This window comes from Nannospalax galili, unplaced genomic scaffold (assembly GCF_000622305.1).
Source record: "Nannospalax galili isolate Female #2095 unplaced genomic scaffold, S.galili_v1.0 scaffold185, whole genome shotgun sequence".
Classification (NCBI taxonomy): Eukaryota; Metazoa; Chordata; class Mammalia; order Rodentia; family Spalacidae; genus Nannospalax; species Nannospalax galili.
The window spans coordinates 1,550,000-1,563,880 of record NW_008355474.1 but is presented as its reverse complement, the minus strand read 5'-3'; the positions used below and the strand labels follow the sequence as shown (position 1 = coordinate 1,563,880).

Sequence of the window (13,881 nt, the reverse complement as noted above, 5' to 3'; positions counted from 1 at the left end):
AGGCATTAAGAGAAGATAATGGGGACAGTGGCCTATGTTTCCAAAATTGATTTACTTTGGATAAAATATTAAGTAGGGAGGGATGGCTTAGCAGTTAAGAACTCTTGCTGCTCTTGTAGAGATCCAGGTTCAGTTCTCAGCACTCACATGAGCTAATGACCATCCTTAACTCCAGTTCCAGGGAAAATCCAACACCTTCTTCTGGTTTCCATGGGCATTGTGCACATGTGGAACACCTGTGCAGACAAAACACTCATACACATCAAATGAAAACAAAACAAAACAAGTAGAGATGTCTTAAGTAACTGGAAGTTTAGTATCTCTCTTGTCTGGGAGTTATCCCTCCCGGAGCCATACCCAGGGAAGATCTTTTGTTCTGATTCCTGCTCCATAGGTAACTGTCCCACCCCAGCCTGATCTGAAACAATCTTTTCATGCTTTGAATTCCACTGAATTTCCAAGACTGCGTTATAAAGGGGATGTTTTTAATATACAGGAATATGTATATTCTATTTGTTTTTCTTAGTAGGTAGTCACTCTAACATCCAGTTTAATGGTATGGTGCCTGAGCCTTTGGCCATGTCTTCAAGATATAACTCCTCAGTAAAGATTGATTTTTTTTCACTTGTTTATACAATGTGCACTTAATATTGTTTTTTTTCAACCACCAACTATTATTAATTGAACATCTCTTTTATTATTTTTATTTTATGTGTATGAGTGTATTGCCTGCATATATGTAAGTGCATCTGTGTGGTACAATGCCTGAGGAGGTCAGAAGAGGGTGTTGGATCCCCTGGAACTGGAGTTACAGATGGTTGTTAGCCACCATGTGGGTACTGGGAATCGAACCTGGGTACTCTGCAGGAACAGCCAGTGCTCTTAACTACTGCACCATCTCTCTACCCCCTTCTGCTTATTTTAAATCAGCCAATTTCAGGCTGGAGAGCTAGCACAGCCATTATGTTAACCAGTTCCATATGTCACAGTCAGTTCCTAACTAATATATGTTTTGATGGCCTAATTTATAACCAAGTAGGAAGAGCACACTGGACTAAGAGTATTCTCTCCTTGTAATTCACCATTTGTGTGTGTGTGTGTGTGTGTGTGTGTGTGTGTGTGTTTGAGACAAGGTCTTGTGGTATGTCCTATGGGCTGACCTGAGCTCCAGATCCTCCTGCCTCAGTCTCCCAAGTGCTGGGATTCTAGGCATATACCCTTACTCCTAGCTTCACTTGTTTTTCATACACTGAGAATCAACCTGTAACCGTGGTAGTTCTTTACTATAGATTCCATAAGACTTACTTAGATGTAAATAGTCAATATCATCATATTTCCCCAATCAGATATATTCACTTCATGAGCACAGTGTATTCATGTACAGGAATATCACATGGTATTCCATGAATGTGTCAATTTAAAATATAAAAGAAATACCCTTTTCAAGTTTGATGTGTGTGTGTGTGTGTGTGTGCCCTTTTTCAGAAAGGGTCTCCCTATAGCCTCAGCTGGCCTGGAACTTGCTGTGTAGACCAGGCTGGCCTTGAACTCACAGAGCTCTGCCTGCCTCTGCCTCCCAAGTGCTGGCATTAAAGGCATGTGCCATGCTTGGAGTTATATTTTTGTAATGGTGTCCTAATTGATCTGCTCACTGCTACCCATCTGTATTCTCCCCCACTGTTAGTCAGTGTTCTTTCTCTGGCTACATTTTAAGGTCTTGAAGAATAGAGCTCATGTCTTGAAGGGCAGGTTAGGGGACTACTACCCAAGTGTTGGCCTTCCATGTCTACTTTATGAATTCTCTTCTCAGAAAGAAACAGGTCAGGGGAAGAAGAAGCATCCTAGAAAACAGCAGGTAAAGGAAGGACACATATCAAACATACGATGAATTAATTTCTCTTTTTTTCCTCCTCAGAACGCTCTTGATGCTACTATTCCAGAAAATCTAGAAATGGTAAGGAACTTTAGATAGTCTCCAGGGAGACTTAGTTATATTTTATTTGTTTATTTATTTTGGCCTTTCTGAGACAGGGTCTCCCTGTAGTCCCAGTGGTCCTGAACTGACTCTGTAGACCATGCTGGCCTTGAACTCACAGAGATCCTCCTGCGTCTACTTCCTGAGTGCTGGGATTAAAGTCATGTACCACCACACCCAATACTTAAGTTATATTTTAAAGATTCTTGATAGCGTCATGTTTGAAGGAAGACTTGAGTCTATACAATCTTATAATAATAATTTTTTGATATAAGGAGCAACTATGGTTCAAGAACATTACTGTTACTATGTTGCCTTTGGAGCATTTTGCGTTGCCTTTTGTGTTTTTGTTACTTGAGAAACTTTTCCTTAGTTACTATCCAATGTCATTCATGGAAGAAAAAAGAATGTATTTTCACCCAAATCTGTAGAATTCCAATTCTAAAATAAAAATGGCCATTATAATAGTTTTCCATTAAAAAAAAAAGAAAGAAAAATACCATAATTATCAGTTACACTAATAAAATGTCTACCAGGACCCTACTTTCAGATTTTCTGTATCTTAATCATGTATCTTATAGCCATTGAAAATGGCCTCAAATCATTTGCCTAGAGGTGGGTTTACCTAAAGCTAAGGGACCTTAAGTTTCAGGTCCCCTACTTGCACAGCACCTTCCAAGGCCCTGACAGAGGGTCTAAGCAATATAGTTACCTTGTCTTTTATTTTTATAAACATTGCAAAAATAATCTGGGCATGGTGGCACAGGTCTTTAATCACAGAGGCAAATAGATCTATATGAGACTGAGGCCATCCTGGTCTACATAGTGAGTTCCAGGCCAGCTGGAGCTAAAGGGAGACGCTGTCTTAAAAAAAAAAAAAAAAAAAAAAAAAAAAAAAAAAAAAAACAGAAAACAAAATAAAAATAATTTTAGGGACTTGAGAGATGGCTTGCAGTTAAGAGTCCTAACTGCTCATGTAGAGGACCAGAGTTTGGTTCCCACCCACATTGAAGCTAACAACTGTCCTTAACTCCAGTACCAGGGGACCTCTGTGGGCATTGTATGACATGGTGTACTTACATACATGCAGGCAAAACACTCATACACATAAAATAAAATCTTTTCTGGTCTTTTTGAGACAGTGTCTCCCTGTAGCTCCAGCTGGCCTGGAACCCACTACGTAGACCAGGCTGGCCTTGAACTCACAGAGATCCTCCTGCCTCTGCCTCCCAAGTGCTGAGACTTAGAGGCGTGTGCCACCATACCTGGTAAATAATTTTTTTATTGCAAAAATAACATATTTTAATCATAGTCACTCAAAGCCACTGTGTTAACTCTAACTTTCCTCTGCTGTAATTTCACTCATATTGAGTGTTACTAGAATGACCATTGGCATTTTTGTGTTCATAATTTTATGAGTGTTTGTTTGAAACAGGGTTACCATGTAACTTACACTGGCCTTGAACTAGCAGTCCTCCTGCTTCTAACTCCCCAGTGCTGGGGTTAAATTACAAGCATGTTCCACCATGCCTTGTTTTGTTCTTTTCCTTCAAAAGCGCTCCATGAAACCTGGCTTTGCCCTTGCCAAAATAAAGTGTAGTCCACCAAAACAAGTGACCTATGGGGGTCATTTTCCTCTTGGAATGCCTTTGGGGATTGAGCAGACTTCCTGTCTTTTGGAGCCATGGAGGATGCCCTTTTCCTGAGGTTTAGCTCTCCTGGGCTTGGGAGCTCAGCAGAGTAGCCATGGATATCTGAAGTGGAAGTCTCTTGCTAGAGTCCTTCCTTTTCCTTTTTAAGTTACATTTTTTTTCAAGCTGCACAAATAACATGTGATAGCATCACTCTTGGAAAAGTTAGATAATTCAGCCCAACACCATAGTGGTGTATGCCTATAAAGCATTTGAGAAGTAGAGGTAGGAGGATCAGGAGTCAAGAACATCCTTGGCTATAAGTTTAAGTCTAGCCTGGGCTACATGAGACTGTGTCTCATCAAAGAAGAAGAGGGAGGAGGAGGAGAAAGAGGAGGTGGAGGAGGGGAGCAGGAGGGAGGGGAAAGGGGAGGAGGAAGGGGGAGGGAGAGGAAGAGGAGATGATTTTCAATGTTAAATAAACTGGTCTTGTTCTTTTTTAAATTTTATTTATTATTATTATTTTATGTGTATGCGTGTATTACCTGCATGTAGGTAAGTGCACCCATGTCATGCAATGCCTGAGGAGGACAGAAGAGGCTGTCAGATCCCCTGGGACTGGAGTTACGGACAATTGTTAGCTGCCATGTGGGTGCTGGGATTGGAACCCGGGTCTTCTGCAAGAACAACCAGTGTTCTTAACCACTGAGCCATCTCTCCAGTCCCTGGTCTTGTTCTTTTGACCTGCTAGATTCCAATCCATATTATTGATACATTGAGGTTTATATGGCTCTAGTCTATAGATGATATTGAGGTTGTTCCCAATTTGGGGCTTTTATACAATATCGTTAAAATCTTTGTATATTCCTCTTTGTATGCCTGAGCTTAGTCTCTCAAGGATACATGTGTTTTGTTTTAAGACAAGGTCTGGCCTCAACCTCACTATCTTTCTCACTCAGCTTCTCAAGTACTTGGATTTAGGCATATGCCACCATATCCAGGTTATAGTCTGAATCTTAAATGCCCACTAAGGCCACATGTTAAAGGCCTGGCACTAATGGGAAGTGGTAGAAATGTGAAAAGGTTGGGCCTAGTAGGAGCTCTTTGGTTACTGGGGACATGCGTTTGAGGGACTCTAGCCCCTTCATCTTCCACATTCATTCCTGGCCATGAGGTGAACAGCTTTGCTCTGTCACATGCTCTTACAGTGATATGCCAACACAGGCCCAAAGCAAAATCCCAATCAGTCACAGACTCAAGCTTCCAAAGCTATAGGACAAAATAAACAATCTCTCTTTGTAAGTTTATTGTCTCAGGTATTTTGTTAAAGTAATAGAAAATTAACTAATTCGCAAGTCCATGGTATTATTAGTATTCACCAGGTTCAGGGTGGTAGCAAAGAAATTGTAAGGGCATCAAGTTTTCTGAAACTTGATTAACAAGAGAAAACTTCATTAACAAGAGAAAAGGGACAGTAGACTGAAAACACTGCACTACTCCTACCACTGCTGAGCATTACCATCCTCATGAGTTGGAGCCCCCCTAGCTGTGCTGGGCTTCCCATACTGATGGGGCCACTAAACTCTTGATATGGACACTCTACCATGAATGGCTTCTCTTTCTGGGTGTCAGTATGGGCAGGAATATGAAACTTGTTGAATCTCTTAGATACTATGTGCCAACACTAACCCTCAAGAGGCAGGAAGAAGAATCTAGTCCCTGCAGCAAACAATATATTCTTTAAGACTTAAACAATGGAGGGTCTCCTCAAGACAGAAGTATTTAGTGCTGGGTAGTCAAAAGGATGACAAATGTCCACCATATTGGTTCATATATAACTTGCTGATTTTTGTATGTTGATTAGAATGAGGATACAATATCTAAATAGGTAACTCTTGTGGGGCAGGCGAAGAGGGCTAGAGAGATGGCTCAGTGGTTAAGAGCACTTGGTACTCTTGCATAAGACCTAAGTTCATTTCCCAGCACCCACCCACATGGCAGCTCACAACTGCCTGTAACTTCAGCTCCAGGAGATCTGATGCCTTCTTCTGCCCTCTGTAGAAAACTGCATCCATGTGTATATACCCCACACAGACACAGACACACACACACACACACACACACACACACACACATTTTAAAACATCTACAAGAGGGCTGGGCGTGGTGGTACATGCCTTTAATCCCAGCACTTGGGAAGCAGAGGCAGGCAGATCCCTGTGAGTTCAAGGCCAGCCTGGTCTACATAGTGAGTTCCAGGACAGCTGGGGCTACAGGGAGATCCTGTCTTAAACAGACCAAAAAAGAAAAAAAAAATCTACAAGAGCTCCTCTTAGGGTCACACAGGTGCAAAATTGGATGAGTGCCTCCACAGATTTTGTGCCATGAGCACCTTGTTCTCCACCCACCCACCCCCATCCTGGCACTATTGGCCTCTTTACTGAACTCTATTATTTGTTCTCATGGTTTACCAATTAGTAATTCTGAATTTTCTGGACAGATAACCATAACTATAAATCCTGACAACCTTTTCTCTTTCAAGTATTTATCCCTCCTATATATTGATCTTGCCTTATTACATTTCTCTAATAAAATGTTGAAGAATAGTGGTAGATAGCCAATAGTATGTGTCCATTTAGCCTTAGTTTGCTAAGAGTTTTGTTTTATTTAAATCAAGAATGAATACTGGGAGCAGTGGCACAGACCTTTTATCTGACTCAGGAGGCAGGGGCAGGAAGGTCTAAGGCCAGCCTGGTCTACATGCTGAGTTCCAGGTGGGCTAGGACTAGGGAGACCCTACCTAAAAAAAAAAAAAATCAAGAATAAATATTGAGCCCAACATGGTGATGTGTACCTTTAATCCCAGAATTCAGGAGGCAGAGGCAGGTGGATCTCTTGTGAGATCAAAGCTACCCTGGTCTACATAGCGAGTTTCAGGGCAGCTGGGACTACAGGGAGATCCTGTCTCAAAAAACAGAACAAAACCAAAACAGAGTTAAAAAAAGAATAGATACTGACTTTTTTTTTTTTTTTGGTCTTTTTGAGATAGGGTCTCCCTGTAGCCCCAGCTGTCCTGGAACTCACTATGTAGACCAGGCTGGCCTTGAACTCACAGAGATCCGCCTGCCTCTGCCTCCCGAGTGCTGGGACTAAAGGCATGTGCCAACACGCCTAGCTTATGGATACTGACTTTTTATCAAAGTTTTTCTGTGCATATTTAAGGTGTAGCATGATGCTGTGGATACTTAGTGGTTTTTTTAAGCAGTTACTGTAGTGATGCAAATGAGCATATCCATCATCTCACAGCCATCCTTGCTGCCTTGTGACAAGAGCAGCTAAACTTTCATTTATCATGAATTGCTTATGCAGCAGAGTTTTATTACTAGTAGCCTCATGTGCATTAATGTTCAGACTGGTCATCCTGCACATCGGCTGGTTTATATTCTCTGACCAGTAGCTCCCCCTTTCCTCCCACTCCTGTGCCATGGTAACTACTGTTTTGTTTTCCATCGCTGTATATTTGGTTTTCTTTTTTAAAGATGCAGGCATAACACTCATACACATAAAAAATAAAAATAATAAATACAAATTTTTAAAAATTGAGATTCTGTTATGGTTTGGTTGTAGTTTGAAAGTCTCCCAGGAGTCCTCTGTAACTGGAGGTTTGGTTCCAGACTAGCAATATTGGAAAGTGCTATGGAACCTTTAAGAGAGGGTGCCTCATGGGAGGTCTTTATTCATTCCAGTTCAGGTAGCTCTTATGCTATGTCCCTTGAGTCCTCATAAGCAAGAGCAAGAGGTTGTGTCACAAGTGGTGGCCACACACCTTTAATCCCAGCACTCAGCAGAGGCAGGCAGAGCTCTATGAATTTGAGGCCAGCCCTGGGCTACATAAGGAATTCCAGGACTACACATTGAGACCTTATCAAAAAACAAACAAACAACAAAAAAGAGGGAACAAGCCAGGCCCTTCCTTTACTCTCTGGTGCAAGATATTACTTCCTTGCTTCTGGACATGCTCATGCCAGGTGGTGATGTAGCCAAGAGATAAGCCCTGCCACGGAGCCTATGCTGTGCTGTTTGAATTTTAGGCCTCCAAAACTGTGAGGTAGATAAACCTCTTTTCTTCATAGGTAGTTTGTCTCAGGTATTTCCTTACAGTGACAAAAATCTGACTAATATGTCACCCATTTTTCTTTCTGTACCTGACTTTCTTCATTTGGCATACTGTCCCCTAGGCTCATACATGTGGTAAAGAGCAGGGTCTCATTTATTTTTAGTGTTGAATTCTACACATATGCTAGGTTCACAGGTAATTTCAAGTTTAAATATGAGTTTGGCTTATAGTTTTGTGGGGGTTTGTTGAGTGGTTTTCTGTTCAACCTTTTAGTGTCAGTATATGTTAGACTTGTTAAGTAAATTATGTATCTTTTCTCTCCTACATCTGAGTAAGTCTTGAGGTCTTAACAGCAAAAATTTTTATTGTATTTTCAATTCTGTGATGATTAGTCCATTTTTTAATGTTTTGAGCCAATTTCAGTGATTATTCATTTTATTTAGATCTTATAATTTATTAGGATATGCATGTAAATATGTTTCCTTTGTAATGCATTATTTGTCTCATTTCTTTTTCTTGTTTGTCATGCTTTTATTTATTTGTGCCTTTTTTTAAAGACTTGGGGATCAAGTCCAGGCCCTTCCATATACCAGGTAAATATATTGTGACTGAGCTATACCCACAGCTCTGTGCCATTCTGTCTTTAAAGTAAACTCTTCACAGATCTTACTTGCTGATTCCAGTTTGCTAATATTTTGTTTGAATTTTTTTCATCTGCATTCATGAGAGCTATGTATAGTTTTTTTCTTGGAACATCTATGATGTGGCTATCAGGAATTTCTAGCCTCATGAAATAAGTTGGGGAGTGCTGTCTGCCTCTTCTATTTCCTGGAAGAATTTGTGTAGAGTTATCCTCATTCTTCCTAAAATGCTAAATAGCATTTACTAACAAGATCATTTTGCTGTGGAGTTTTCTTTGTAGAATTACAAATTTGTTTCTTTATTAGATAAAGGGCCATCTTTTTCTTTTTAGCATGATAAAGAATACAGAAAATTTATTATATGCCAAAGCTATGGGTACTAGACTCCTACCTGTTTCTTTTTGAGAAAGGTTTTCTATTTTATCTCTTAAGAAATTTGTCTATCTTATCTAAATTGAAAAGTTTAATGTCTTCTAGTATTTACACGACTCCCTTGTTCTCCACTCAATATCTGTGAAATCCACTGTGATATTGTGCTGGATAGCTTTAGTGTCAACTTGACATGCCTGGGTTGAAGGAGCTCAATCGGAGAATTGCCTCTATTGGACTGGCCTGTGGCCATGTCTGAGGGGCATCTTCTTGATGAGTGATGTGGGAGGGCCCAGCTCACTGTGGGTGGTGCCACCCCTGGGCAGGTGGGCCTGTGTTGCATAAGAAAGCAGGCTGAGCAAGGGCCAAGGGAGCAAGCCTGTAAGCAGCATTCCTCCATGGCCTGTGCTCCAGCTCCTGCTTCCAGGTTCCTGCCCTGAGTTCCCACCTTGGGTTCCCTGATGAACTGCGACCTGGGAGTTGTAAGCTGAATAAACCCTTTCCTCCCCAAGTTGGTATTGGTCAGAGTATTTTGTCACAGCAATGAAGAAACAAACCAGGACAGATATCATGTCTGTTATTCTAGACACTGGTAATTTGTGATTTTGCCTTCTTTTTTCTTAACTCCTCTAGAGTTTGCCCATTTTATTTATTCTTCAAAAAGAACAATTTGTTTTTGTCTTTTTTTGAGACAGGGTCTCCTTGTAGCCCAGCTGCCCTGGAATTCACTATGTAGACCACGCTGGTCTCGAACTCACAAAGATCTGCCTGCCTCTGCCTCCCAAGTGCTAGGATTAAAGGTGTGCGCCACCACGCCTGGCAAGAACAAAATTTTTTGAAAAATTTGTTTAAAATTTTTTAAAGAACAAAAATCTAACTTCAATTTTTCCATCTGGGTTCTGTTTGTTTGTCTGGGATGCCTGTTTGCTTGTTTGTTTTTTCTTTTTTTTTAAATTCTTTAAAAACTTTAAAAAAATTTAAATTATTTTTATTTTATGTGTATGCATGTATTGCCTGCATGTAGGTAAGTGCACCTGTGTTGTGCAGTGCCTGTGGAGGTCAGAAGAGGCTGTCGGATCCCCTGGAACTGGAGTTACAGACAGTTATTAGCTGCCATGTGTGCTGGGATTCAAACGCCGGTCTTCTACAAGAACAACCAGTGTTCTTAACCACTGAGCCATCTCTCCAGCCCCACTTGTTTGTTTTTTCTTGCCATGTAGCTCAGGCTGGTTTGGAGCTCATTATGTAGCCAAGACTGACCTTGAATTCCTAGCCCTCCTGCCTTTACCTCCCAAGTGCTGGGATTACAGGTGTGTACCACCACACCCAGTGTTTTAATTTCTTAAATTAAAAGCTCAGACCATTGATTCAAGATATTTCTTCTTTTCTGATAGCACTGTAAACCTAGGTATGGCTGGCCTTTGTATATGCAGATCACACAACTGCCTATTTAACCAACCTTCCATCAGAAATACTGGGAAAAATATATTTGTATTGAGTAAGAACAGACCTAAATATAACAACTACTTTCATAGAGCTTACATTGGTTTGGGTTTTATAAGTAACCTAGAGATAATTTAAAGTACACAGGAAGATGTGCTTAAGTTAAAGACAAATGATATACCATATATAAGGACTTGAGTATCCACAGAACCAGCCCCCTATGGATACTGAGGATGACCACACTGCTTCAGGTGTTTCCTTTAAATACTGACATATTTTCATTTTTATTCAATTCTAAATAATTCTTAATTTGTCTTCATTTCTTTCCCTTGACCAATGAGTTATTTAGTGTGTGGTCATTAGAAACATTACAGATATCCTTCCTTTATTGGTTCCTAGTTTAATTCCACAAGCATACTGCATGTGATGAGAATCCTTTCAAATTTATTGAGACTTGTTTTATGCCCTAAATATGATTTACATTGCTAAAAACACTTGAAAAGACTGTAAATGCTGTTGGTGGTCAACTTATTCAAGTCTTCTGTATCCTTACTGCTTTTCTGTATTATATACCCCCATTTCTGTATACTTGATCCTATCATCTTTTGGAAGTGGAGACTCTTAAGACTGTAGATTTAGCTATTTGTTCTCTTATGTTATGGGTTTTTGCTTTGTGTATTTTGAAGCTTTGTTACTAGATGCATTTGGAAAGATGTAATGCATCTTAACATTACTTAACAGACTTTTTGGTCCCTGATAGTAGCCTTTGTTCTGACTGAAATCTTCTAAGTCATATATTAATGTATATTAATGTATATTAATATAGCCATCCCAACTTTCTTTTGGTTATTTTGAGTTAATATATACCAGTTTTGATACTTTAACTCAGCAAATATTGGTGATAATACAGGAATGTAAGAATGAATGGATTCCACTTAGCAGTCCGAAATGATGCCTCTGCCTTTTCATGGTAGTATTTAGACCATATACAATTGATTTCATTATTGGCATGTTTGAGTTTAAAGCTACTATCTTGCAATTTACTTTCCATTTGCCCATTTTGTTTTTTCTTCTTTTCCCTTTTTTCCTGGCATCTTTAAGAATGGATGTTTTCTTAATGATTTCATATCATCTCCTTTGTTGGTTTATTGGCTGTACCTTTTCCTTATTTTAGGATTTGAACATTTGTTTTAGAAGTGATATTAAGCTGAGTCTACCAGTTTATATAATGAAGATCAAACCACCTAAACCCATAACAGGTAAGAACTAATACTCATATTCCTTTTGCTGTTGACGTCTCCATTTTTCTGCCTTGTTAGTTTTTCTTCACATTTCCTACTTTCTCAGTTATTACTAGCAATAGCTAATTAAATTCATAGTTCTGAAGAGGAATTTAACTCATAGGCTTTAGGACCTAAAAACAAAAGAGAACACAAATATCACAAGAATTCAGTTAGCAGAATTAGAAGATCATAAAAGACATTATTTCTGATTGCTAGGTAGAATGCATTTATTCCCATACTCCTGTGCCAGTCATCATCATTTGCTGAGCACCCATAATGCACCAGGCATAAAGATCAGAGGGACACATCTGAATTCTAGAAGCTGAAGGTCTACCAAAGGAGAATGGAAAGAAGTCGCAGGAGGATATTTTAAGTACACATTATTAATGGGAACATTGCAGACCATGAAAACAGGGAGTAACCAGCTCTGCCCAGGGAATAGACAAAGGCTTTATCAAAAGAAGAGACTTTGGGGTAAGGTTTAGAGGAATAAGTAAGAGTTGGTCAAGGGGAAGAGAGCAGTTAGCCACATGGTCTCAAAGACATACCAACAAAATGTTTACTTAATTTATAGGCTACATACCATTATTTGCAAGGGCAACATACTGGTTAGATAAAATCTGTATATATCCATATGAAGGGATAGTTTGCAGCCATTAAAAACAAAGAGGTCCAGGCCCGGTGGTGCACACCTTTAATCCCAGCCCTTGGGAGACAGAGGCAGGAGAATCTCTTTGAGATCCAGGCCAGCCTCATCTACATAGCAAGTTCCAGGCTCATTGGGGCTACAGGGAGATCCTGTCTCAAAAAAAAACCCCAAACAAAACAAACAAAACAAAGAAATGCAAAGGGCCAAGAATAGCCATTTATTTTTGCAAAAGAATATTAGTAGCTGGGCATGGTGGTGCATGCCTGTAGTCTCAGCACTTGGGAGGCAGAGGCAGGAGGATCTCTGTGAGTTCAAGGCCAGCCTGGTCTACATAGTGAGTTCCAGGACAGCTGGGGCTACAGGGAGACCCTGCTTCAAAAATGATAGGTAGAGAATGGGCGGGAGCGAGCGGCGCGGATGGATGAAGGCACTGAGGCACAGATGGAATCCTCAGTGGGACACAGATTTATTTCGCACGGGGCACCTTTCCCTCGGGAAGGGAAAGGTGTCGGCAGAGGGACTGTTGTCATCTTGCTACTTCCTACTGGACAAGGTCGACATGGGGGGAGGCTGGATTAGGGGCCCACTAGACAGCAGGGTTTCTCTCTCTGTGCATCTGAACAGGATCCTCGATGGTTGACAGGTGTTTGTATACATGTGAAGGGAAGGAAAGTAACAACTGATTAAAATTAGTATGCGTTAGTTTTCGGATCTGGTTCTGAAAATATCTGACAAGGCAAGGAGCAATGGTTAACACCAAAGTGATAGAAAGCAGAGGGCCCAATAAGGGCAGAAGCCAAGGAGTTAGTCCTGTAAAAATGTCCCATTGAGATGACTGTTGGTACTGGGAATTTTTAAGTGAAAGATTTTTTGCTACCTGTTTGAGTTGTTCTATATCATGTTCGACCTTACCGGATTGGTTGATAAAATAACAGCATTCTTCACCCAGAAAAATACAGGTTCCCCCTTTTTCTGCAGTTAATAGATCCAGGGCTCTCCTGTTCTGGAGTGCAACTTCAGCTAGGGAGGATAATTGTTGTTGTAGGAACTGGATTGACTGGGCTGTAGTTTCCACTGTTGAAGTGAGCTCCTGTCTGAGGTCCTCCATTTCTTGAGAAAGATGCTGGGTTGAGATCAGCGTGTGTCCCAAGCCTCGGCCATGAGTCCTGTGGCTGCCGACTGATGCCACCAGGCTAACTCCTACCAGGACTGCCAAGGTGGCTGACCTCTTTGTTCTGGTTCCTTCTGTCCCTGTGGATAAGACATCATACACATCTCCTGGTGTGTACAGGGTTGGTTTGGGGATGAGAATGACTGGAGCACAGGTGTCCTCAATCTGTGGAGAGATGCAGGAGTATATTTTGGAAGAACAGAGAAAGAGCAGTCCCGAGGTTAGAGCAGTATCTTCCTTAATTCTGACATTTCAGCTTGATGAGTGTGGACATTTAGAGGTTTGTGGAGTCCAACACTCTGTTTTGTTAAGAAAAAGGGGAGGGGCAGGCATGGGCCCCTGTACTAGAAGTTCCAGGGAACACTGAGTAGTGGCCTGTGGAGTAACATTGTAAACTGAGAGAGGGAGGAGAAGTGAGCCCTGCAAGGGGGCACAGAGAAGGCAAGTGGAGACATTAGCATTAGAGAAGTTTCTCAGGAGATTAACTGATAAAGTGAGAATGAAGTGAGAATGCGATCCCAAGAGAAGCTGCGGGAGGCATTGAAGCTTTGAAGCTGCTTCACAGCCATGCTGGAGAATGGGAGAGAAATAGAAAGGGAGAG

General features: G+C 40.8%; 1 protein-coding gene across 1 annotated transcript in view; it reads left to right on the top strand.

Moving 5' to 3' along the window:
• Positions 1-13,881, top strand: part of Wdr93 (WD repeat domain 93) — an 88,732-nt gene that overhangs the window by 40,755 nt on the left and 34,096 nt on the right. Inside the window, exons 7-9 of the mRNA XM_017803085.2 lie at positions 1,916-1,954; positions 8,281-8,316; positions 11,351-11,435. Coding sequence (XP_017658574.1) covers positions 1,916-1,954; positions 8,281-8,316; positions 11,351-11,435 — 160 coding nt within the window. The remainder of the gene's footprint in view (positions 1-1,915; positions 1,955-8,280; positions 8,317-11,350; positions 11,436-13,881) is intronic.